Here is a 27,889-nt window from a genome sequence, read left to right on the forward strand (position 1 = left end):
CATAGGTTGGTAAGATGTTTAGCATTCTATAACATTTGTTTTCTCTCAGTTCCTCTGGACTAACAAGGCAGGTCTGCAGAGAACTTTCTTTTGACTCTTTGATCACTGATTTCATTGATTGAGCTAATATTTACTGAGCAGCTGCTGAGTGCCAGGAACTGTTGTAGGTGTTGGGGATAGCCCAGTTTATCTTTAATACATGATAAGGCCCTAGACAAAGATCTTTGAAATGAATCTTAAGAACTTTTCAGACGATTTTTAAAATAGAGTGATTTGATTAAGATGTTTCTTAAAAATTTAATAGATGCCTGTCTTTTTAATAGAAATTAGTTCATTACCTGTTTTTCTTTTCTTTTTGTAGGTTATTTCTTATGAGAATCATGGATATTCCCTATCTAAACTTGGAAGGACCAGACTGTAAGTGAAATTTTATTTTCTTATGCATCTACACATTTAAGTCTGTGGTCTGGCAGGGATAACAGGAAAAGTATGACTGAAAAAAGAGCTTTATTCACTTAAAAATAGGCAGGGATTTTTGTGGTTGATATGAATATTATGCTTAAGTTAATGGTACCCTTGAGCCTTGATTAACTCATCTCTTATATTTTCTAGTTTATGCATGAGTTGAATTTCAAGAAATATATCTCCATAATTTCTTTTAAATTAGAACTATAAATTCATAATTTCTTATAAATGTATGTGTATAATAGATTTTAAGATGTGTTAACTGTTTCAGTAACAGTAAGTTTCCTCTTTTCCAATTATTGGAGTATTGTATATTTAAGTTTAGTATACGATTTTTGTTGTTGTTGGAAACCTTGGAAAGCTAATCTATTTGGGAGGTGGTTGCTTTGTCTTCTGATTATTCTGTACTTTATCCACATCGCCCCATTCTTCTTTTTCAAGCCTTGGTATATTTGTCTTAATGTATACTACAGGGATATAGAAATGGATGAATAATGCTTAATGATGATCATTACAGTTATATTGATTTGAGGACATACTGTGTTGTACTCCTTATTAGATTTACATTTTAATCTGTCATTCTCACAACAATTCTTCAAGCTAAATATCATCATTCCCAATTTAATTGGGAGGGGACCCCAAAAACCCAGAATTATCTTCTGGAGGTCAGGCCCCTTGTACTACAGGTTTCACCACTAGTTGAGAGGTCTGGGTACCCATCAGTGTAGCCAGCTGGCATTATTGTGAGAGGCTACATTTGACTTCAGTGAATTTTTTTGAAGATTCTTAAGTGTTTGCCTATTTCATGATGGGTGATTTATAGGCACACCTGCCCAGACCACACTGAGTGTTCGGCAGTTTTTGACCCAGAATGGCATGACCCCTATGCCCTACCCTCTCTAGTCACCCAATTTCCCCCCAGTGATGTTTTTGTTGTTGTTTCCCTGGATGAAAAAAGTCCTCAAAAGGGAATATTTTGCCGATGTGAAGGAGGTGAAACAAAAAAAATGGCAGCAGCACTAAAAGGCATCAAAATCTACGATTTCAAAAACTGTTTTAAAGTTTGCTACTGGCATAAGAACAGAAAAACAGGTCAGTGGAACAGAATGGAGAGTCCAGAAATAAACCCAGGTCTATATGGTCAATTAATATTTGACAAAGGGGGCAGGAGCATAAAATGGAGTAAAAAGAACCTCTTCAACAACTGGTGTTGGGAGAACTGGACAGGGACATGCAAAAAAAATAAAACCAGATCACCAGCTTACCCATACACGGAATAAACTCAAAATGGATAAAACACTTAAATGTAAGCTGTAACTCTATAAAAGTCCTAGAGGAAAACATAGGTAAATTTCAGATATCCCATGCAGCAATATTTTCACCAGTATATCTCCTAGGGGAAGGGAAACAAAGGAAATAATAAACAAATGGGACTACATCAAACTAAAGAGTTTCTGCTCAGCAAAAGAAAACATCAGCAAGATGAAAAGGGAACCGACTGTATGGGAAATCATATTTGCCAATGATATCTCCCTCAGACAAGGGATTGATCTCCAAAATATGTAAAGAACTCACACAACTCAACCCCAAGAAGACAGACAATCCAATTAAAAAATGGGCAAAGGACCTGCACAGACACTTCTCCAAGGAGGACATACAGAGGGCCCATAGACATATGAAAGGATGCTCAACATCACTAGCCATCAGAGTGGATCAAAAAACTGTGGTACATTTACACAATGGAATACTACGCAGCAGGAATAAAGAAGGAACTCCTACCATTTGCAACAGCATGGATAGAACTGGAGAGTATTGTGCTTAGTGAAATAAGCCAGGTGGCGAAAGACAAATTCTATATGATCTCACCTAATACAGGAACCCAATGAACAGAACAAACAAACTAGCAAAATAGAAACAGAGGCATGGAAACAAGGAACAGACTGACAGAGACCAGAGGGGAGTGGGGAGGGGGAGAAGGGGAGAAAGAAGGGGAAGAAGCTAGTCAAGGAACGTGTATAAGTGAGCCACGGACATGGACAGCAGGGCGGGAATTGACTGTGGAAGAAGGAGGAGGGTGGGACAAGGGAGAGCAGCGGGAGAAAAATGGGACAACTGTTTTAGAACAACAATTAAAATTTAAAAAAAAATAATAAATAAAAGTGAAATAAAATTAAAAGAAACTCCTGAGCAGTGGAAAAAATGTCTTGATAAGTATATTGCATCAAGTGGAGCGTACTTTGGAGGTGACTGAAGTTTAAACATGTAAAAATGAATACACAATTTTTAATAAATTCTGTTTTTGGGGTGTTCCCCCTCAGAAAGCCATGAGTGGCTAGAGTGGTTAGGTTTCTTGCTTAGAGGTGCACAGTTCAGTAGTGGGTCTGATATTAGAACACAAGGTTGTGATTTAGGGTTTCCTTTACTTAAACACAATTAGTCCATTTAATTTGGTCAGTGCACTTTTTTTTCTTTTTTCTTTTTTTTTAGCTAAATGAACATGTGGACAACTAGATTAAAAGAGAAAGATAAATGTTTAATGATACTTCTCAAACAGAGCAGCCATTTTTATTTCTTTAAATAATTCTCATAACAACTTCGAGAGCAAAAATGTTTTTGCATCGAATGCTAGGGTTCAGATTGTTGTGGGTTCTATAAAGTTTCAGAGCCTGATGCCTAGGCTAAGATGGCAGAGTCCTGTCATTCCTGAGAATGCTTTTAGATGTTGTCTGGTAATCAGGAGTCATTTATAATGATTCCCCAAGTTAGCTTGGACTTAGAGAACCCCTGGTGTATTGTTCACTTTTCAACTATTAACCTTTTAGCAAAAATTTGTCTTCTAGTGCAGCCTAAACGTGATCATGTTCTCCATGTGACATTTCCCAAAGAGTGGAAAACCAGTGACCTTTACCAGCTTTTCAGTGCCTTTGGTAAGTTCATCACAAGTACAAATACACTTTTAAGACTTTGCTTTTCTTTTGGTTTAGGTAATCAGAGGTAAATAGCTTCAGGGGCATAAAAGAATATTAATATGCAAGGTTTTAATCTCACTTATGGAAATTTTGGTAGTTTGGCATACTGTTATTTTTGTGCTAATATGATCTGAGAAACTTTTAATAGCAACCCGCAATAGAGTGCTATTATTAATCCATGGAGAGTAAGATACAATTACTATGACTTCCCTTACTGCTGACCATGGAAAATAAGTCTAGGCTGAAGATAAATTATTTTTAAGATTAAGGACAGCCGCTTGGTCACTGCTTGACAGTGAATAATCAAAGCAGATAAACACAGATGTTTCAGAGGACCATGGTATGTGTTATGTGTGAGGTGGGGCAGGTTTTCTTTTTTACTTTTTATTAGGCCAGGTGATTAGATTAAATTGAACAGTCTTCTGATTCGGGTTTATAAAGACTGTTCTGATTGTAAGTCTTCAGCAGTGCCTCTTTATTTTAACAAATGAAGTATTTAGGCTGTTGTATTTGGATATTCTTGGATAAAGTGAAGGCAGCAAAGATCTAAATGTCCAATAGTAAGAATATTTACCAAATGTTCATCTATCTCCTCAGTAGCCTAGTATGTAGCCATTTAAAAACTGTTTGAAGAATTTTTTAAAAGATGATAAAGTGTTTGTATCTTAACATTTAGAGTAAAAAGCAGATAAAAAGTAGGATTCCTGTATAATGAAAATAATTTATTAAAAAGCTTTGTATAGAAACCAGACTGAAAGGAAACATTATGGTATTACCAGCGAATGTTTTAGATGATTTTTTCTTCCTCTTTATGCTTTCTATATTTTCTAAAATAAGCAATTAGCCTTTTAAGTAAAAATCTTTACCCACTTACATTTTAGAAAAGTAAGTGAAAGCAGGTACATTTCTGGAAAGTTATCCTAATCTTTGCAGATAGTCTAAATGTCTTCTGAAATTCTAGTCCTGCTTTTAAACTTAAACACAGGTATAGAAATGCAGTTGAGTTTCCCAGCTTATTTCTTTTGAAAGTTTTTGATGTTGTTGTTTCTCATCTCATATTAAGTTCTTATCCCTGTGTTGGCTAACTTTGATTGGCTAAATTAAGTAGAATGCTCTGAGTAGGATTTTTTATTTTTTTCATTTAAGTTAAAGAAATTATTGTGTGATATTGGACAAATAACCCCTCATTTCTTTGTTTCCTCATGGGGCTCATGATGATGATAATAATACCACCCATTTCAAGACAAGTCACAAAGATTAAGTGAGCTAATCCATGGAAGGCATTTAGAATAGTATGTGACATATAGTAACTACTTAATAAATATTAGTCTATTATTATTTATCTCAAAGACAACATACAGAATAGAGGTAACAATAGTAAGTGACTTTCTAATTGAGAAAGTCATTATGGCATGTCATGGCATGTCAGGAAGGGAGTTTTTCTCCTATGACAGTAAAACAAAGCAGTTTCCTAGCCTTCGAAAATTTTAGTTGGAATTTAAACAGTTTTTCATTGCTAAATTCCTGTGTGTTTATCCTTTTTTTAAAATTTCAGTTTTCTGCATTTTTTAAAGAAGAGTGGTAGCAGAATAATGAGATCTCTGGTTTTCCCTTCAGTTTTCTCCAGTTCTTACCCCACTCTTCCGTCCTTCTCCTCAGCGCTATCCTATATTCTGTTCTGTTTATGGTTAGCCTTTTTTGATGATTTGTCTCTGAAAATTATTTTGTTCCACTATATTGCTTTCTGCCCTGTCTTGTCCCCTCCCCCCCATTAATCTGTTTTGGTTTTCTCTCTTTGACACCTTCTTTTCCTTTTCCTCCATTCTGCTACCTGGTTTCTTTACCTGGCCTTGAGATCAACATTGAATTTTTCTTATTTCTTGCTGCATTGATTTATTTCATGTTTCCTATTCATAATTTTCAAAGTTTGTATCTCTAAAAAGAAATTGTTGTTTTTGAACTTAGGCAGTTTCTGAATTTTGTTAGTGATCTTGATAAGAACAAAGTTTCCAGTGTGGGCACAGCATTGTGTTCAGTCATGAATCATGAAGGATCTTTGTTTTGTTTTTAAAACAAATTTTTAAAGTTCTCCCCCACCCAACCCCCGGTTTCTCTCTCTCTCTTTTTTTTTTTTTGAAGTTTTAACTGAAACAACTTCTGTGGTAGATATATGATTTAGCTTTTTATAGTGATGAGATTTTGATTATATTTTTAACCAGCACCTCATCTTTCTCTAAATTAACATGTACGTATACTGAAATGGAACAGATAGAAATGAAATTTGGTAGCTATCTAAATGGTCAAGTGTTCACTTTATGTTTAATTCAATATTACAGGTAACATTCAGATATCTTGGATTGATGACACATCAGCATTTGTTTCTCTCAGCCAGCCTGAGCAAGTACAGATTGGTAAGTGTTTGGAACATTGTTTTGTGTATTAATTAAAGTAGGAGCTTGTGCCCCATCTCCTGTCTAAACACAGTGGGTTCAAACAGCTGATTCACAAGCATTGCTGCCTGGTTTGTTTTGAGATTGTCTGTAAAATAAAGGAAATAAGTAGTAAGTCACGATTAGATGAGAAAATAAGACAAATTTATTGATTCATTAAATATACTACATAATATATTTTTTAAACTTACCTCCATTCTGTTCCTTTTCCATTGCATTTTTTTCTAATATGAGTTGCCGATTTACTTTTGGGATTAGACACAGCAAATTGAAAGGAATGGGGGACACCAAAAAATGATACCTGTCTTGACCCTTTCATCTCTGTAGTTTTCCCATATATTTATAAATTTTTGTGATTTGTTCATTCCATTAACCTTGTATCAGATACTTGTTTTACAAATAAACTGAAAGGTATATTGTTTGCTTTTAAAACAGGATCATAAAAAGATGGAGCATCACATCTCTAGTCGAACCCTTAATAGTTTTGATATTAACCACACCAAAATATTCCATTTTCTTAGGATGAAAGTTATTGAATAAAATACTGAAGAAAATATGTAGTGTTAAGCTACTTACTCAAATAGATTTTAAGTTTCCTGGTGCTTAATAATGTAAAAGGTATGAAATTTTTAAGTGCTATATCTAATTAATTTTTTCTTTTTATTTAACGAAGTGCCACATGCTAAAAACTAACAGTTCTGATAATGTGACTATAAGAGGAATTATATATGAAAACTTCTACAAACATACAAATTCAGACCAGAGTGTTTGGGTATTTTGAAAAATTGTATGGCCATTGTAGGCATATTGGCTGTTATAGAGATGAAAACCTTAGGCTCTGGAGTCATATTTTGCTGTAGTACCTATAGTTTTGTGACCTTGGGCAAGTTATTTAAACTTGATAAGCTTCTGCTTCCCTCCATAAATTGAGGATGATAGTATGGACTTCTTAGGGTTATTGTAAGGATTATGTGAGTTTATGTACATAAAACTTGGCCTAGCTTTGGGCTCTTATTATGGTTATTAATAGTACATATCTGTGAAATGTACTTCAGGAGCACATGACACACCGGAATAGTGTTGGATGCAGGCTCTGAATGATGTTGCTTGTTAACTGTTATAATATTTACTTATTTCTGTGTTCCATTCCCCCACAATCCTTCAAAAGATAGTTTAGATGGAATCCAAAGGGGTTGAATTATTAGAGAGCTAAAGATAAATTCAAGTAGAGGGGGATACGAATTCTGAGATTAAGACTGTAGTGAGACTTCAGTGTGGCTGAAAGAACATTGAACAAGAACTCCAGACCCAAAGTCTAGTCACGCCTCTCCTCAGTGTCACACTTCAGCTCCCTCACTGTTCACACTCGGGTAACATTGAAGCTGTCAGCGGGTGGAGGAGGTGCCCAGACTTTGAACTCATACTGATATAGGACTAACCTTGCTTCTGCCACTTGTCAATCATGCCTCTTTGGGCAAGTTATGTAAATTCTGTAAGCCACAGTTTCCTTGTTTGAGAGATGGAGATGATGATCATTACTCTGAAATGAGATCATGGAAATTAAGTTCCTACCAAGGTAGCTGCCACTCTACAAGCAGTGCTTGACAAATGGTAGGTAATTATTAAAATAACTACTTGGACTCCCTTGCTATTAACAGTAAAAATGGGAGTGTTAAAGTGCTTGGACATCTATAAAACACGAGTTAGTAGTATTTACTTGAAAATACAAGCATATTTCTTATTTATGTGTATGGGGTGTTATACCATATTTGATGTGCAGTAATGATTTCTTCATTACTTATTATTGAAAGATTGTTCAAACAGTAGCTTTTAAGCTCAATATTTTATTCAACAACTTAAGACTCAGATAGCCACAGAGGCACTGTAATTTGATTGTTTGTGTGTTGCTTCCCTGAGGGTAACATTGAGTCCACCTTATTCACCATTGAATCCTTCTCTAGTGACTGGCACACACTGTGGCGTGAATAAATCAATGTGTGTTTGTGTAATATGGGGAATAGGCCAAGATGACCTTGTGATCCGATTGTAACAGAACCCACAGGCTGTTCAGTTATTTGGGGCCCAATTGCCCGCCACCAGAAGCATAACTCTTAATACCAGAGTTCGGTGAAAAGAAAAAGAATTGTTTATTTAATAGTTATATATATTTAGATTATTTGCGGATTTCTGCCGTTAAGTCTTATTTTCTTTAAAACACCCACAAACACATAGTTCTGCCTCCCCCTGACAAACCAGGCTAGTTTTAGAAAAGTCAGAGATAGTCTTCCTACTTCCCAGACACAGTTCAGTTTTACCAGCAGCTCCCAATCATTCGATCCTGATTGGGGAGATTTTGCCTGTGTTGCAGTGCTCTCCAGCTCTTAATGCAGAACCACGCGGAGTTCCCAGCCTCCTTGTAAGCAGTATGGAGCTCTCCCTTTCCTTTCCAAGGCGCATGGAGTTCTCTTCTGCCCTCCTTTCAAATTGCGTGGAACTCCTCTCCTTTCTCAAAGCCACATGGAGTTCTCTCTTTCTTTTCAAAGCCGCATGGTGTTCTCCTAGCCAAAATGTCTGCCGCCGATTTTTAAATCCCTGACTGCGTCCTGTGACACAGTGGGCGTGGTAACCAGTTCTTACCATTCATAGAACCTTGCGTAGGCTCTGTGCTCTTTCTGCACCATTCCATGGTTGAAACCTCTCCCATCTTCCTGGGGCCTTGGAAGAACCAAAGCCATTTGCATAACTGAGACACTTAGTTACTAGCCATGGTCATGCAAAGGCATCTTAAAAGCTGTTCCCTTTTCCCCACCCCGCAACCCGCAGGCTCTGGGGATTTTTGGAGACCCCCACTCTGTAACACTTTTACACTTTTCCTCATGGATTAAGAAGTAGATGCCTGTTGTCTTTTGATATATGCAGCTTTACTAGTAAAGTCTAATTTTCCACTGTCATCTCTTCTTTTTATTCTCCTTCTTTCTCCTCCCTCTCTCTCTCTCTCTTTTTTTTTTTTTTTTGGTTGAAAAGTACTTTATTCTTTTTATGGTTAAAAAATGTTGCATTGTATGAATATACCATGATTATTTATTCATCAACTGAGGGTTGTTTCCACATTTTGGCTGTTATAAATGATGCTCCTATGTGCAATCATATATAGGTTTTAATGTGGACATGTTTTTTTCTCATGACCTTTTTTGCTTTGTTTTTTTTAAAGTATATTTTATTGATTATGCTCTTACAGTTGTTCCAATTTTTCCCCCTCTGCCAGGTACCCACCTTTCCTCCAGCAATCCCTCTCTGCCCTTAGCTCATGTCCACGGTTGTGCACATAAGTTCTTTGGATTCTCCATTTCCTATACTGTTCTTAACGTCCCCCTGTCTATTTTGTACCTTCCCTTTATGCTTCTTAATCCTGTCCTGCTGATAACCCTCCAAATGATCTCCAGATCTGTGATTCTGTTCCTGTTCTAGTTGTTTGCTTAGTTTGTTTTTGTTTTTGTGTCTTAGATTCAGTTGTTGATAGTTGTGAGTTTGTTGTCATTTTAATGTTCATAGTTTTGATCTTCTTCTTAAATGAGTTCCTTTAATATTTCATGTGATAATATTTCATTTGGTAATGATGAATTCCTTTAGCTTTACCTTGTCTAGGAAGTACTTATCTGCCCATCCATTGTAAATGATAGCTGTGCTGGATAGAGTAATCTAGGTTGTAGATCCTTGCTTTTCATCATTTTGAATACTTCTTGCCAGTCCCTTCTTGCCTGCAAAGTTTCTTTTGAGAAATCAGCTGATAGTCTTATGGGAGCTCTTCTGTAGGTAACTCTCTTCTTTTCTCTTGCTGCTTTTAAGATTCTCTCTTTATCTTTAACCTTTGTCAATTTAATTATGATATGTCTTGGTGTGGTTCCCCTTTGGGTATAGCTTGTTTGGAACTCTCTCTGCTTCCTGGACTTGTATGTCTTATTTCCTTTGCCAAATCAGGCAAGTTTTCTTTCATTATATTTTCAAATAAGTTTTTAATTTCTTACCTTTTCTCTTCTCATTCTGGCACCCCTATGATTTGGATGTTGACACTTTAGGAGATGTCTCAGAGTCTTATACTCTCCTTGTTTTTTTTTTTTTTAAATTCTTGTTTCTTCATTCTGTTCTGGTTGAATGTTTATTTCTTCCTATGTTCCAAATTGTTGACTTGAATCCCTGCTTTCTTCCCTTCACTGTTGGTTTCCTGTGGATTTTCCTTTTTTTTCACTTAGTGTAGCTTTCATTTCTTCCCTTATGTTTTTGCCATACTGCATGAGTTCTCTGAGCATCCTGATCACCAGTGTTTTGAATTCTGTATCTGATAGGTTGGCTATCTCCGTTTTGTTTAGTTTTTTTCTGGGCTTTTGTTCTGTTCTTTCATTTGGGACATAATTCTTTTTCTCCGCAATTTGGCAACCTCCTTGTGTTTTTTTCTGTGTATTAGGTAGAGCTGCTTTGACTCCTTGTCTTAGCACATCTGTCAAGTTGGATGGAGTGGAGCCTTAGGTATTCACCAGAGCAGGTCAACCCGCTTCACCACTTTGTGGCTCTGTGGGGGAAGGGGTGTCAGAGGCTTCCTCGGCACTTGCTCCATTTCTAGTCACTTCACTCACTTCCCGTATGTAACTGGCACCCTTCTAGCTGTTGCCCTGGTGGTGATTCCCAGAGTGTTTGACTTTGCATACATTTTAATCCAATGTGGACCCTTTAAATGGACTCTCCTGAGAAACTGGCAGTTTCTTCTGCTGCCCCAACCCCCACTGCTTTTTATAGCTAGAAGTTTTGAGGCTTTATCTTCCTGGTGCTGGAACCCTGGGTTGCATGGTCTGGCCTGGGACTGGTACTCCTCCCAATTTTTATCTACCACACATGAATGTGGGACCACCCATTCTGTCACTGCTGTCCCTTGCCATAGTGCGAATTCTCCACCCCATCTTTCCTTCTCCACCACTCCTACCCGTCTGGATGACTTCTTTAAATCCTTGGTTGTTGCACTTCCATATAGTTCGATTTTCTGGCAGTTCTTGGTATATTTTGTTTTGAGGTTAATTGTGATTCTTCTTGTGGTTGTGCACAGAGGCAAAGTGTGTGTACCTATGCCTCTATCTTGACCAGAAGTGTCATCTCTTTTTATCAAAAGACAACTCTTAACAGACTGTGGCCATTTGCACATGCTGTGCCAGTGATCATAGTGTTCTTTGGCAGAAACCGTCTTTGACTCGACCATCGCCCAGGCCCCTTTAGAGCCCGGCTGTGTCCTACTTAGCTTAGATATCTATCTCAGCTTAGATATCCCCTTCTCAGAATGTCTTCCCTGACTCTATTTGCAGGGGAACGTGCCCCATTTTCTGTGCTAGTCTGGCATCTTTTATTGATATACCTTGTTTGTCTTCCCTGATAAGACTGTAAACTCTTTGAGAGCAGGGACTGTATTTCTTGTTCACCATTGTGTTTTCAATGCTTAGGGTAGTATTGTCTGACATTAGTAAGTGTATGTTAAGTATTTGCTTAGCTGAATAAATGATATTCAAGGTATTATGACTTAGAAATGTCTCTGTGCATGGGATGGATATACCTACTCTCTCTGGTCTTATGCTGTGATTTCTAAAATTATGCAGATGTTTCCTTGAAAGACAACATAAAATTTGTTCTTTATAGTGATAATTCTTACATACTGCAAATCCTATTAAAGTTATCTTAAATTACTTATTTCTGCGGAAATGGAGGTCCTGTTAGATCAATAATGTAATTTTGGAAAAACCATTAATGCCTATTTATATAGCTTATAATGGCTTCTTTGGCCCAGTTACAAACTGTTCTTGATTAACATTTAAGGAGTTGCTCTTTAACTGACACATGTCTTTTTCTTTTGATAATGTTAAGTCTAATCAAGATTTTTAAGAATTATTTTCAACATCTTGAATTTGAGAGTTCTTTTTTTCTAGGGAACTTTATTATACTAATTATTAAAACTATTGAGTGCCAAGCGTTTTGATTTCAATTTTTTCTGCTACTGATGTGAAGGTAAGGGTCCCTGGTGGCTTTGGGGTGTTCAGATAATGATAACTCATACAAGCCATACATTCAACCTTCTTACCTTCTCCTTTAGGTGGCTAGTATGGGACTTGATACCATGGAGAAAATCACTTATCCTCAGGATTTGAAATATTTATTTTTGAGACTTTTTTTCAAAGTCAATAAATAAGAAATCACACCTTTAATGGTCATATCTGAATAACTCATTCATATTTATGATTTTTATATTCCTAATATAATTTTTTTTTCTTTTAAATGTCTTTTATTGATTATAATGTTACATTTGTCCCAATTTTCCTTCCCTCTGCTCCCCTCCACCCGGTGGCCCCCCTCCCTCCAGTTGTCCCCCCCTTTTAGACCATGTCCATTAGTTGTGCATATAGTTCTCAACCTCTCTCTGTCTATCCATTCCCTCCTACCATGATCCTTAATTCCTATATCATCTCCCTCCCTCTCCTCCTTCCCCCTCCCTGTTGACCTCCCCCCAATATGTTCACCGTACCTATAGTTCTTTTTCCACTCTCGTTGCCTGTTTAGTTTGCCTTTGTTTCAATTCCCTAGCTTCTGTTGTTGTTTCTTGTGATGCAGTTTTCATTTTAGATTTCATAGTTTTGATCCTTCTTTTTCTAAACCAGTCCCTTTAACATCTCATATAACAGTGGTTTGGATCTAATGAACTCTTTCAGTTTTGTTTTGTTCTGGAAACACTTTCTCTGCCCTTCTATTCTGAATGACAATTTCGCTGGATAGAGTATTCGTGGTTGTAGGTTTTTGCTTTTCATTACTTTGAATATTTCTTGCCAGTCCCTTCTTGCCTGCAGGGTCTCCCTTGAGAAGTCAGCTGATAGTCTAATTGGGACCCCTTTGTACATGATTCTTTTCTTCTCTCTTGCCGCTTTTAAGATTCTCTCTTTATCTTTAACTTTTGACATTTTGATTATAATGTGTCTTGGAGTGGTTCTCCCTGGGTCCAGTTTTTTTGGAACTCTCTGTGCTTCCTGGACCTGTAAGTCTATTTCCTTCCCCAAGTTTGGGAAGTTCTGCTTTATTATATTTTCACTTAATTTTTCAATTTCTAGTTCATCTTCTTCGCCCTCTGGCAAACCAATGATTCTTATGTTGGGCCTTTTATAGCTGTCCCAGAGGTTTCTGATCCTCTCATCCTTGCTTCGCGTTTCCTCTCTCTGCACTGGTTGACTGTTTCCTCCTTCTCTATGTTCTGGTTTGTTGATTTGAACTCTGGATTTTACTTCCTCACCATCTGTCTCATATGTGGTTTTGTTCCTTTCAGTATGAGTGTTTTTCAGTTCTTTCTCATCTTTTTCCAGATCTTTTGTTAATTCTGTAAGCCACCTGATAACAATGGCCCTGAACTGAGCCTCTGACAGGTTTCTTATTTGTTCATCTGTCAGATTCCTCATCTGTTGCCTGGTGAGCTGCGCCACCAGGATTTCTATAGTTGTCTGCCTCATTTTGACAGATGCGTTTTGTTTTCTTGGGCCGGCTATAGGGGGCAGTGCCTGTGTACTCGTCACGACCCAGCGACGGGTGGCAATCCGCAACCTTTCTCGCCGCGCTGTGGTGCTTTCTGTGGGGGCGGGGGTCCAAGATGGATTCCCGCAGTTATTCCGCTAGGAGACCGGGATCCGTCCTCCCGCCCCCCTGGGCCTCACTGTTCAAGGCGATGTGGTGGCTGCTTTCCCCAGCGTTGGGGTTGCAAGCTGCCGGGGTTTGACTGCAGCCGGGATTGTCCTCCCTGCCGCTGGGATTGTTCTCCCTGCCGCTGTCCCTGGTGCGACCGCAAACAGCACCACCCACTTTCGCTCTTCCTACCTGCCCAAAGGGCGCCGCTGGTTTATAACTTTGTACGTTGGGCTTCCGTGTAGTTTTATTTTCTGGAATTTCTAGTTATCTTTTGTTTTGAAGTAGTTGTATTCCTCTCTAGTTGTAGAGGGAGACCGAGCGTGTCCGTCTAAGCCTCCATCTTGGCCGGAAGTCCCTAATATAATTTTTTAAGTGGAAAGAGCTCAACTATTTCAAAAGCAGTTGAAATTTCTAGTCATACTTTCAATATTTAGACATCGTTTTGAATTTTGTTAAATGTTATAAGACATTTTCTGTCTGCCTATAATTTTATAGTAGTAGCTTGAGAAAAGTAACCTTTGTTTATTTTGAAAACTGGAGATTGGAGTACACCATGAATTGATAAAGATACTTCAGAAGAGTTAGAAACAATTACAGTATCTTATAAAGCCAGCCCAAATTCAGCTAGTGATATAAATTTCTGGTATTCAGCCTATCTTATTTCTTTTAAAAGTTTGGGGCTTTCAAAAGAATTTCCAGGTATTGAGTGCCAAGTTTGCCAACCAAACAGGGAAAGCCTGATTGTTGTCAGGAGTGGCACTTGTCCATGTATGCATGGTGGCATTGTAGCAGAGTCAAAATATCCAAGCAGGTTCAGGTTATTTTTAAATATCTAGAAGGTGGGTCTTTGCATTTACTCTGTAGTGTAGAGCCTTCTCTAAGAGACTGAGGCCAAATTGAATTTATCTGGGAACCTGCCATATCTGTAAATGCTGCACAGAATAATAAATGGGCCATAGGCTTTTAAGAATTGGTGACATTGCACTTCAGTTCCTAATGTAGTGTTCATGAAGATTATCCCTTGACAAACTATTGTAAAAAAAGAAGAAGAGTAAATTCTACTGTTGGATTAATGTTTTGATAACATTTGAATGTTGTTTACATAAATGCTACTGGAACAAGTCAAGGTGGGGAGTGAATGCATGAACAATGAATTGGTACACATGGCATATATTTTTGTGTTCGGAGGAAGGGCAGATGATTGAGCTAAAACATATAAAATGTTGATCTATCCCACCCAGTAGACTTAGCTTCTCATAGTGGGGACTAGTTGTAGTCATTGGTGTTTGGGACATGCTGGGCACAAGCTGGGCATGGCTTTGAGGAGAGGCCTTGATTTGGCCCTTGATGGAGGGCTGATTTTGGGTTAGCAGAGAAGAGAGAGGATCGTGCCAGCACAACAGACGTTGGTATGAAAGTGGATGTTTATGACAGTGTTTGTCAAACTGAGTCACTCTCTCTCAGTGGGTTATGAAATTGTTTTAGTGAGGGCGACCAGCACTTTTATAAAAGGAAGAAGTTAGAAAAGTTCAGAGTGAGTGCCATATAATAAAAGTAGATAGGTTTTATTTTTTTAATGTAACTTTTGTTCAGGCACAAATCTGTACATGCAAAAATACATGTATGTGTACTAGGTTGTAATAAAAATCTATTGTAGGTCATGGTCAAGAAAGTTTGTATGCAGATGGTTTAGGAGGCTTTTCTCACCTTTGTGCAGAGCACTGTGGTAGGGGAGGAAGCAAAGGTAACCCTGACAGAGATCTCAGTCCTCGGGTGTTTCCTGTCTCGTAACCATTCTGGGGCTGGGGATTCACGTGGGCAGCAGCTAGGAAGAACGCTTGTTCACCCTTGAATCTCCATGGGCCAGGAGGAGATGCCTTGCTTCTCACCAAGAGAAGGATATTGTGGTTAAAGTGTCTGATGCCACTCTTTGTCCTCCTTGCTTGGTCCTCCTCGTGAAAGGACAAATGGCATATCTGATTAATAAAATCAGGAAGAGGCTGACATCCAAGGGCCTTTCTGACCAGTGGGTGGGACACTGCACTGAAGAAGGCAGGCCTGGAAAGCAGCTACTGGGGTTTGTTCTGGCAGTCGAGATTTGGAAATAGTGTAGAGGCTTCTTGCAGCTCTTAAGTCTCTTCATTGATGAGGTCTCCTGGTCTGGGTTTCATTGGAGGGTGGCAGCAGCTAAGTAGAAAACACCATTTGGATGCTCAGGCCCAAGAAGAATCTCAACACAATCTACTAAGGAGTGCTATACTTTGGGAGGACATGAGGTAATGCTAAGTCATCATTAGCTCTTCTTTTTGTTCATCAACTTGTTAGGACCCATAAGAGAGGATAATCCTCCCTAACTGCTAACAGTACTAGTGGGAGATATGGGGAAGGCTCCAGATTCTGAGGGCCTTGACAGTGATCACTGCCCCCATCAAATTTCAACTTTGTGTGTGAGCAGCAGAGAGACTTTTTTTGCACCCAGGCAGGTATGGGTGTGACTCTGATTACATGATAAGAAATTTCAAACGGCATAACAGGGTCTGCAGTATAGAAGAGCTGAGAGGCCGCAGAGTTTGCAAAAGTGGAATGATGATCAATAGTGACTTATAGTTAACATTTTTCCTATTCCATGATTAGTCTGTGAGGGTTTTTACTTACTGCTGACATTGTTCAGAGTTTTGTGGAAAATAATTTTCTAGTTTGACGCCCTTCTGGGTTACCAAACTGTTGAAGTGCTTTTTAACTCCAGATGTGACTTTCTATGTCTTAATTCCATTTCACCAACCAGAAGATGGTGCTGTCATGCTGGAAACCAATCCACCTTTCCCTCTTCAAGTAAAACTTGTCATCGGAAAACTTATTCATGCTAAATCAAATGGATACATTTAGCATGCGGTGTCTACAGTATACCACTTCATGCAGAATGGGATCAGATAGGCAACAAGGAACATTCATAGTGTCAAACTTCCAGAGTAAGGGGCTAGAGAAACCAGGCACAGGGGCCCTGGTTAGGTGTTTGCTCAGGGTCACCTTTGCACTTAGGGTGAAGTGACACTGTTATAGGAGGCAGGATGAAGATGTCTGCTAGGTGCTGTTTGATTTGGTTTGAAGATCAATGAGTAGAAATGAGAGAAGTTTCTGTAGTGGGGCAGGGGACTATTTCTTCTGTTTTCTTTTTGGAAAAGATCTGAGTAGAGGGAAAGTCATGCATTAAGTTTATAAGAAATACTATGCTCATTTCAGTGCTTAGCTGAGTACCTCACTAGTTGAAATACCCAAGAAGTCTCTTCATTTATTTAAATCACTTGAAAGAAACCGAGATGGTATGATGGACTTGGAGTAAAATTGGTTGAGTGATCTTGGGTGCTTGACTTAACCTCTTTGAGCCTCAGCTGTAAAGTGAAGGTGAGAAACTCTGCTTCTCAGGCCTGGGAAGAATTGATCTGGGCAATGAAGATAATGTTCTCCAAACAGTGCCTGGCACTAGCTGCTCAGTAAATGTTCATTTCTCCCCTGTCTCACCCACATCCAGAAATCCAGACATTGTATTACCAAATTGATTTTACAGAAAGTACGCATTGCTGCATCATGAAGATTAAGTATAAAGCTTTTGGTGTTTGCTCAGCTTGCAGGAGAATAACGTGTCCCTCAGGTGGGGGCCATGTTTGTTGCTGTAAGTGACCGGCAGTTAAAGTCTTCTCTTGCTCGTACCTTGTGAACAACAGACCACAACTGTTGCCACAGTGATTCTTAGTTGTTTCTTGCATTCTTTCCCATGGCTTCCTAAAGCTGGCTGCTATTCTAATTAATCTCTTATCTGTGCAGTCAGGGGTCTCCCACAGAGCCTACTCTGGGAGCTCCCTGAGTTACTGGAATAGCTTTCTAATATAGAGGTTAGCTTTTGAGTAGGTTCTTAAATAGCATGAGGGTTCTGCAGACACAGAGAAGTTTGTAAGATTACTATAAGATCGATGGACGGATTTATTCTTAGACTCAGGGTGGTAAGCTGGTTTGGGAATGGTCTCAAAAGTACAGTCAGTCCTCATTATACATAGATTGTGTGTTTGTGAATTCACCTACTCATTAAAATGTTTTTGTGACCTCAAAATCAGTGCTTACGGAGCTGTTGCTCATGGACATGTGCAGGATGGTAGCATTTTGAGTCTCCTGATGCACAGGGTCCCCAGTTGAGGTGGAAACAAGCCAGCGCTCTGCCTCCTTCTTGCAGCTCCCATGCTGTAAACAAGTGTCCTTTTCACAGTCTTATCTTTTGCTGCATTTTTTACATTTTTGTGCTTTTTGTTCGTGATTTTGCTGTTAAAAATGGCCACCAAGTATAGTGTCAACGTGCTGTCTAGTGCTCTTAAGCAACAGAAGACTGTGATGTGCCTTATGGAGAAAATATGAGTGTTGGATAAGCTTCATTCAGGCGTGAGTCATAGGGCTGTTGTCGGTGAATTCAGTATTAGTGAATCCACCAGTGTATATTAAATCTTTAAACAGAAGCACACATAAAACAAGAGTATGTGTTGATTGGTTTACAAAAATACTGTATTGAAAGGCTTTTAGGAACCTAACCCTGGTTTTTCCCTAGAAACAATGGTTCAGTGTTTGGACACTTGAAAGACCATAACTGCTAAGAATAATGAGATTTGAGACTTGACTCTATTCGTTTCTCCTCCAGGGTATTTGGCCCAGAGCCCTTAGGGAAAAGGCTTTCTGAGCTGCTTACTTTTTGTATTTCATGGAGAGGTTCCTATCTGAGAGCTTAGGAGAGATGTGCCTAATAGGAGCGCTGCTATAAAAATGGCCTTGCGGCTGGGTGGGACAGCCTCTCCTGGCCTAGAAGGTGGCTCAGACGCTCACTGCCCAGGGCCCTAAGGTGACTCCGTTTGCTGGATAATTAGGGGCATGGAGACCTAGGATCTTCATTTGGCGTGGTGAGGACAATGAGCCATATCCTCAGTTTATTGTGACTTTGGTAATTTTTTTCTTATTATAGTTGTATAGCTAGAGGATTGAGGTTAGTTATGTTTTATGTTGAACATCTCTCCTGTGCCTAGAATTCCTACAACAGTTGGATTTGACTTTAATGAAGGTAGTGTCTTTATTTCTCCTCCTTCCTTCTCCTCTTTCTCCTCCTCCCCCGTCCCCCTCCTCCCCCTCCCTTTCCCCCCTCCCCTTCTCCTTCTTTTTTGATACCATATTTCTGCCGATGAATTCTCTTATTGTGGATTTCTACCTCAACTTTTCTGTTTTCGTGATGAGAAAATCAGGGATGTGTGGTTTATCTTGCCAGCCTCTTCATTTCAGCTGCATTTTAACTAGCACCTTGCCCCTTTAGGAAAGAAGGGGCCTGAGATGGGAATGGGTGAAAAGCAGTGAAAGAGTCACTTAATTCTTTTGGCAGGACCTTGGAAAAAGTAACATGTAGCAAATCAAAGTGAGAACACTCCATGTCCCGTTATGCAATCTTTCTTTTCACCTCTGTACAGATAACACATAGTATCATCTTTTCCTAGTGGAGCTTACAATTAAGGGTAGTGTTGCTTTTAGGTCCATTGAGTTTATCAAAACCTTGGATTCACTGGCCAGCTCTGACCTATCATTTGGCATGTGGGTGATAATGAGGAGAGGCTGCAGTGAGTGTGGTGGCCATGCCGAGCAGGACGGTCCTTTGCCCCAGCAGATCCCACAGCTGGCCTGCCACTGCCTTCACTCGTCCACTTGGAAGCTTGTTCCACAGACATGGCCACACTGACCACCACTGCACCTCCCTCAGTCTGAGAATGATCAGGTGCCCCACCTTGCTGTCTCACAGGAGTTGTCCCTTTGGCAACGTAGCACTGATGCGACTGAGTCAGTGTCAAGTACTGACTGAAACTGTCAGGTCTTGGACAACTTCAAACCAGGCCTCCTGCGTTTCCCAGACATATCCTTATCTTTCGGAGGTGAGGGGTCATCTGTTTTATTTCTTGGTAGAGAACAGGCTCTATCCTTTGGTGTGCTTGCTTCCTCATCTGTAGAGTCACAGTTAGTGGGAGTGGCATAGGGACTTAATCTGGAGGTTATTCTCAGACATCTTCAAACTGGGATTCCATAATTATCTGAATATTCTGGATAACTTCAGATAAGCAGAAACCAGGAAATACATTATTTTCCCCCATTTTTTTTATTAGTACTATTTGTTCTGGAAAATATCTGTCACAGACTAGTTTAAAAATCTGTCAGCTTAAATTTTTCTTTCTCCTTTCTCATGAAATCAGATCTTTCTTCCTTCCCGTTACATATACTATGCTGAGTTATAGTTAAAGGGCAGATTTATTTTGATGTGTAAATGAAGTAAGGGTTTCATTTTGTATCTATACGTGTGTGTGTGTGTGTGTGTGTGTGTGTGTGTAAATACTACCATGATATGTGGTAATTAGAAAGATTTAATATATCTGAATGGGAAAGATCCACATATAATCCACAGGGCAGGGTCTAAATGGTACCAATGGCTATGTTTTATTGATGTTAATTCCTTGGAGAAATATTTACAAGCAATTGATACTTAGTTTTAATATTGCTTTAGAGACATTTTAACTGAATAATGTTTGGGAAATTATATATAAGTGAAGATCAGATGTTTTCAGTAAAGTATTTGAAGTAAATTTAAAGACTTTCCTCTACATTTTCATTAGATTTCTAATTTGAGTAAAGGGAACTTCCCTGTCCTAGCCCATCCCCCCTTTTAAATGCTTGCAAACATTTTGAAAAGTGATTGTTAGAGCTTGATCTTTGTCTTCTTATCTTGATTAATCGAATACTCTTAATGCTGCAATTTAGCAGCAGTGGTGAACAACAGCTGCCCTTAGGAGTAAAGATCTTTTTTCATAATTCATGTTTGGACAGGAAAGTATACCTGGTAATGAATCTTGATTATCTAAACTGCCAGTTATGGACCAAGGGATGATAATATACTGGTTTGCCTTCAGGCCTCAGCTCTTCTTGGAGAGCTTACTAATAAGGAAAACAACAACAACAAAGAATTTATAATTAGGTAGTTGCCTAGGGAAAACAGCAGCTCATGAAATGTTTTAAGTGTCTTAGGCTAAGAATAAAAGAATTTAAATAAAACTAGCAGGTTATCAGCCTGTGAAAACCATCTACTTAAGTTGTTTTTAGTTTTCCCTCTCCCCTGAATGACTTATTCCTTTTTCTCCCCAATCCTTGCATCACTCCAAGGTGATCTGATACCCAGGATTAGGTAGGTGGTTTTGTTTTTTTCATGGGATTAGTTAGTTGCCCTGTGATGTTAAGTGTCATAATCATTCCATGTTCTGTATAACTGTTTGCATCCTGGAGCCTGCCACGGTGTTTGTTGAATCTTGTTTTATAACCTAGTCAGTTTTAAAAAATATTCCAAGTATATTTGACAGGAAAATACCTATATAATATTCTAATTGTGAAGTAGTATAGGGTTCCATATATCCAGCAGATCAAGTTTGTTACTATTTTATTTATTAACTAATTATATTTGTTTGCTTGATTTATAAGTTTATAATTAGAATATATATTTTTTAAAACTCTTACTTTGGTTATGAAATTATTGGTTTTTCCTTATAATTCTGTTAGGTTTTGCTTTGGGTAGTTTAATTAATGCTGTTGTTCTAATTAGTGGTTTATTGTTTTGTTTTGTTTTCATGCCCTGAACTCAGTTTTCTCTGGTGATATACCAAGTTTTTCCTTTTTTGTTAGTATTTGTCTCAAATAACTTTTTTCATCCTCTTACTTTCAACCTTTCTGAGTTGCTTTAGATGTGTCTTTGTGAATAGCATAGAGATGCCAGTTAGTTTTTCTTCAGTGTGAGAACCTCTGTCGTTGAAATGGTGAATTTAGTCAATTTATCTTTACTATTTACCATGCATATTGATTTTTTCTTAACACCCATTTGTGGAGCAGGCATTTTTCCCACCTAAGGCCGTAGGCAGGCACAGATGGGGTTGCCAAGTCTCAGGACCAGTTTATGAGTTCTTAATTTTAAAAAATATTATGTATTTATTTATTTTTAGAGGGAGGGGAAAGGAAGGAGAAAGAGAGGGAGAGAAACATCCATGTGCAAGAGAAACATTGATTGACTGCCTCTTGCAGCCCCTGAGTAGGGACCTGGCTGGCAACGCAGGCATGTGCCCTGACTGGGAATTGAACCGGTGACCTTCCAGTCCATAGGCTGGCACTTAATCCACTGAGCCACACCAGCCATAGCAATGAGTTCTTATTTTAGTCTTTTCTGATAGGGTAGCTCTTACATGTACCCAGCTTTATACTCTGGTCCATTTCCTGCCTCCCACAAGCCTGAAACAGTGTCTGGGACTCCGTGTGGCTTCTGGATGGTGGTGTTTGTACTCAGGTCTTATACCATTCACCTTCCCTTCTGCTGTCCCAGCTCTCTCTTGCTCTTAATGCCTGCCTTTAAGTTTTCTTATTTCTGACACCTAAGGAGTTCCTTTTCTTCCCTTTAAGCTCAGCTGTACATTAAAAAAAAAAAAAAAGAAAGAAAAGAATGGGAGGAGGCTCTGCATTTCTGCATTAGCTCAGTCCACCTACTCACCTGCACCCAGTTCTGTTTGTTTCTTGATATGGTATAAGTGCTGTCTGTGGTTAAAGATCTTTCTAGATGGTTGATGTTGGGCTTTTCTGGTTTTTACCTGCTGGACCACTTTTACCTTTGACTTAGCTCTTTTGTAATATTTAACAAATGTCCCAAATGGAAAACAGCACCATTTCTCTTTTAGTGTGAACTGATGTTACTCATTTTGTGTATTCATTTATTGACACGGGACTCTATCCATACTTTACTATGTGTCGGACATGTGCCATGCTGGAAGACTGTGGGGGACAGGATCTGTAGTCACTCCATTTTTTGGCAGCCCTGGTTTGCTTTCAGCGAACAGTTTGGGGATATGTCCACTCCATTTTCTACTTGGAACTCCTAATCCCTACAAGGGACCCAGATTCTGGTCAAGCTGTCTTAAGTGATGCTTAGGTCTCATTTTAATTACTCTGGAGGTGGGGGAAAATTAGAGAAACTTAGTCTACTGTATGTCAAGTGCTCTATTTTACTTTCTTTTTCATATGAAAAAGAAAAGGGAATATTTAGTTTTGCCAAAGTATGTTGTTATAACAGCTTGATAGACCTGAAAAAGCGATGAAAGTAAAAATGAGATTCCGGCAAGCCTTTTACTTTAGTTAAGCTATTTGGGGAATTAGGCTAGAAAACTGAAGGGTAACACATTGTGGCATAGTCACCAGAGTGATAAATACAATGACGGGTCTTGAACCATAGAAAACTTTCTGAGGGGTGTGGGCAAGGGAAGGGGAGAGACGCCTTTGGTCTGGTTATCAGTTTGGCTGATTTTTTTTTTATTGTGGAAAACTTTTTAAGATAACCGCAAAAGACAGAAGAGGATATGAATCCTGTCTCTGGGTACTCACCCTCACCCTATTCAACTACTATCATGGCCAATCCTTTCTCATCTCTACCAACACACACAGTCTCCCTTTTTGTTTTATTTTGAAGCATATTCTAGGATACCATATAATATTCACTGGTAAATATTTCAGTGTTTTATCTCTCAAAGACAGATTCTTTTTTAAAAACAAAGCACCAACATTATTACTGTTCTTTAAAAATAAGTATTATCAAATATTCACTTACTATTAAAATTTCCAATGATCTCAAGAGTTGCGAGTTTTTATTTTTCCATTTGATTCAAAGATTTATATAAGAACCACCACTACATATTGTGATTATTGAAATGTCTAATATGTCTCTTAATCTATAGGTCTTTCTCTCTTCCTTTAATTTGTGGAAGAAACAGGGTCATTTGTCTGTAGGGCTTTCTGTGGCCCTGATTTTACTGGTTTTAATCCTCTTGGGTGTTTCATATATTTTCCTGTTCCCTTGTTCAACCTATTTCCATTATTTCATTAGAGGTTGCAATGTGGCGGTATTGTAATTCTAGCATTCCTTTTTCTTTTATTTGTTGGAATACATCTGTAAAGAAAAACTCACTTATCTGGAGTTTGCAATTGGTATAGAAAAAGCAGAATATAGATTTGATTTTTTTTCTTCACTTAGTGCTTTTTTAAAAAATGATTTGATTTACTAGACTTCTTCAATGGGACCAGTCAGTTATTTTGTTTTAGGACCATTATGAACCCATAGACATAATGGCATGTAAGTATCTACAGTATGATTCAAACAATTGCAGTTTTGACCCTTACTAACAATCCAGTTGTCCCAGCCTCTCTTGGTTGTCCAAATTCTTTTGACTTCCCCTGTGGTGTGACAAGATGTTCCAGGGTCATCTTATACATGCTGTGCTCCAGACCTGAAATCAGCATTTGTCCAAGAAGCTCTAGTTACTTTTCATGGAAAATGGTATTTCAAGACCACAGGCTGAGTGCTAGAGTGCCAGTTGTACTGGGTCGGTCATTGTTTCTGAGCCTTTACAACAGAGCTAAGGAAATTTTCTTTTTCTTCCCCTTCGCCGCCCCCCTTCTTTCTTTTAGATAAAAATACATCATGCATGTATTCAGACTGGTGTTTCTGATTCAACATTAGGACTACAGGTTTCTATTTAACCTCTTCTGTCTTACATACACTATGCGAGTATCATCTTTCTCCCATATCAGGAGTCCTGGTTCTCAATGATACCGGGATTGGTAGAAATAGAATATACAATTATTCATTTGCTTTATCCCATGATATGTATCTAGCTGTCTCAGAATAACGAAACCAGTACAGTCACCACCAATATGATCATTGAGAACAGTTTAAGACTTTTTGTAGTTCTTTTTGGCTTAGCGTATCCTGCTTGAGAAACATACAATCTGATTGCTGTTTTATAAAGCCTTTTTGATTAGTTCCCTCTCTGTGAGTTTATACCCTCAGCTGGATACATTTAGGTTTGTTTTCTTTGATTTCCAGTTCTTAGGGATCACTTTTAAAATTATAATTGTTTTATAATTATTTAAAATCGTGTCATGGTTCCAAAGTCAAAGTTAAAAAACAAGGTATACTGTTTTCAGAAGAGTCTGGATTTTATCCCCATCTCTTCTACCCAGTCTCTTCCTTCCCTTATAAGTAACTATTAAAAACCTCGTTTGTGCTCTGTCCTTCCACTGGCTACTTCCTCTACTTGGAATCATCTTTCCCCAGATCTTTGGTGAGCCACACTCCCATACCTCACCTCTGTCCAATCATTGCTCAAAATTTCTTTGCCTTACCACTCTAGTTAAAAGTAATTTGAAAGAATATATGCACCCCTGTGTTCATTGTAGCTTTATTTATAGTAGCCAAAATTTGGAAGCAGCCCAAGTATCTATCAATTGATGAATGGATTAAAAAAAGCTGTGGTACATTTATACAATGGAATACTACTTGGCCGTTAAAAAAAAAGAAGGAAATCTTGCCCTTTGTGACAGTATCGATGGACCTGGAGAATAGAAAGCATTATGCTAAGTGAAATAAGCCAGTCAGAAAAAGACAAATACCATATGATTTCACCCATTGTGGAATCTCAGGAACATAATGAACAAAATAAACTAACAAACAAAATGGAAATAGACTCATAATAGTTGGTGGGGCAGATGAAAAAGGCGATGGGATTAAGCAAAAAAAACACAAAAAAACAAAAAACCAACCCTCATAAATAGTGTGATGATTACCAGAGATAAAGGGGGCTAAGGGGATAAATGGTGATGGAAGGAGACTTGACTTTGGGTAGTGAACACACAATACAGTGCACTGATGGTGTATTATAGAATTGTATACCTGAAACCTATATAAGTTTATTAACCAATGTCACCCCAATAAATTCAATAAAAAATAAATTTTTTATTTTTCTTATTTTCTTTTTTTAAGTATATTTTGTTGATTATGTTGTTACAGTAGTCCCAGTTTTTTCCCCCTTTGTTCCCCTCTGCCCAGTACCCCCCTTCCTTCCAGCAATCCCACCCACCTTAGTTCATGTCCATGGGTCATGCATATAAGTTCTTTGGCTTCACCCTTTCCTATATTATTAACTTCCCCCTGTCTATTTTGTACCAACTGATTATGCTTCTTAATCCTTGTACCATTTACCCCCCCCCCTTCCCAGCTGATAACCCTACAAATGATCCCCATACCTGATTCTGTTCCTATTCTGGTTTGCTTAGTTGGATTTTGTTTTTATTTTTTAGATTCAGTTGTTGATAGTTGTGAGTTTGTTGTCATTTTAGTGTTCATAGTATTGATCTTCTTTTTCTTAAGTAAGTCCCTTTGACATTTCATATAATAGTGGCATGGTGATGATGAACTCTTTTAGCTTTACCTTGTCTGAGAAGCACTTCATCTGTCCTTCCATTCTAAATGATAGCTTTGCTGGATAGAGTCATTTTGGTTGTAGGCCCCAGCTTTTCATCCCCTTGAATACTTCTTGCCAGTCCCTTCTTGCCTCCAAAGTTCCTTTTGAGAAGTCAGCTGATATGATAGTCTTATAGACACCCCTTAGTAGGAAACTCTCTGCTTTTCTCTTGCTGCTTTTAAGATTCTCTCTTTATCTTGAACCTTTGGCGTTTTAATTATGTTTTGTCTTGGTGTGGTCCTTTTTGGGTCTAGCTTGTTTGGGACTCTCTGTGCTTTCTGGAATTGTATGTCTATTTCCTTCGCCAAATTTGGAGAGTTTTTCTTCTTTATTTTCTCACGTTAGTTTTCAATTTCTTGCTCTTCCTCTTCTCCTTCTGGCACCCCTATGGTTCAGACATTGGCTCGTTTAAAGTTGTCCCAGAGGTTCCTTAGCCTCTCCTCATATTTTTCAATTCTTTTTTCCTCATTTTGTACTGGTTGACTTTTTTTTTCTTCCTCATGTTCCAAATCATTGATTTGAACCCCGGTTTCCTCCCCCTCACCATTGGCTTTGTGTGGATTTTCCTTCATTTCATTTAGCATAGCCTTTACTTCTTTCCTTATGTGTTTGCCGCACTTAAGCATATCTGTCAAGCTTGTGAGCATCTTTATCACCAGTGTTTTGAACTCTGCATCTGTTAGGTTGACTATTTCCTTGTTTGTTAGGTTGGCTGTCTCCTCATTGCTTAGTTCTCCCACTGGAACCTTGATCCGTTCTTGACAGGCTCCTATGTTTGTTTGCCTCTGTGTCTTAGGTAGAGCTGTCGCTTCTGTTACATTGTAAGGGGCGGAGCCTTACGTTTCTTTTCAGTAGAGTGCGGCCTCTTTCACCATGTTGTGGCACTGTATGTGTGGGAGGGGTGTGAGAGGGAACAATGCCGCTTGCTCAGCACTTGCTCTTTTTCCAGGCACTTCTCCCACTTTGTATGGGACAGGCGCTTCTCTAGCTGTTGCCTTTGCCTTTGTTCCCAGAGTGGGTGGGTCTGTGGATGTTCTAAGACTCTGGGGGCCCTTGAAACAAGGGGACTCTGCTGAGAGACTGGCAGTTTCTTCCTCCATCCCAGCCCCCTCTGGTTTGCACAGTCAAAAGCAATGAGGCTCTGTTTTCCCTGGTGCTGGGACTGTGAGCTATGTGGTCTGGTCTGGTGCTGGGAACACTCCCCAGGTGTCCCTCCTGACTTTTTAATATGTGTGACTGCGCTTTCCGCCGGCCTGCTTCTATTGCTTCTCCTGTCACTTCTCCTGCCACCCCCACACCGCGTCCACTCTGCTTGGGCTCTGCCCCTTCTACCTATCTGGATGAGTATTTCTTCTTTATATCTTTGTTTGTTGGACTGCCATGCAGCTTGATTTTCTGGAAGTTCTGGTAGTCTCTATTTTTGAGGTAGTTGTATTCCTTCTTTGTTGTGGAGGAAGACGCAGTGTGTCTGTCTTGGTCTTCATCTTGGCTAGAAGTCTATTTCACAGGCAAGTTCAGTTAAATTGGAAGAAGGCCTGTGCTATGAGGGAGTGGGGAAGTCTGTCAGGGCTAGCCATGTCAGGCAGAGCTTTTAGGCCAAGTTACATATTTTGTTTTTCTGAACTATATATAAAGTAGTACCAGTCACAGCCACATATGTTGGGTCACAACGTCAGATAATATGGTAAATTATAACATATAATAAATACAGGACTTAACAAGACATCCAAGTACAGAACTATAATGTATGTTGATGGAATCCATGTCTCATGGCCAACGAATGGTTTTCTCATAGCAATTTTGAGAGACCTCAGATAAAATAAATATAGTATGTATACTAAATAGTTCATATTTGTGTTATATATTAGCAAGGTCACAGTACTATAATATTTTTGTTTTTATTTTATTTATTTTTTAA

At 38.7% G+C, this 27,889-nt stretch overlaps 1 protein-coding gene across 2 annotated transcripts in view; it reads left to right on the forward strand.

Annotated features, from left to right (window-relative positions):
* The window catches only part of PARN (poly(A)-specific ribonuclease), a 165,743-nt gene that overhangs the window by 64,756 nt on the left and 73,098 nt on the right, over window positions 1-27,889 (forward strand). For both annotated transcript variants that reach the window (XM_090276989.1, XM_090276990.1), the window contains exons 19-21: window positions 362-417; window positions 3,306-3,392; window positions 5,771-5,845. In XM_090276989.1, the coding sequence (XP_090133115.1) occupies window positions 362-417; window positions 3,306-3,392; window positions 5,771-5,845 (218 nt within the window). The remainder of the gene's footprint in view (window positions 1-361; window positions 418-3,305; window positions 3,393-5,770; window positions 5,846-27,889) is intronic.

The sequence above is a fragment of the Furipterus horrens genome, unplaced genomic scaffold, assembly GCF_987537825.1.
Source record: "Furipterus horrens unplaced genomic scaffold, mFurHor1.1.pri manual_scaffold_5, whole genome shotgun sequence".
Lineage (NCBI taxonomy): Eukaryota > Metazoa > Chordata > Mammalia > Chiroptera > Furipteridae > Furipterus > Furipterus horrens.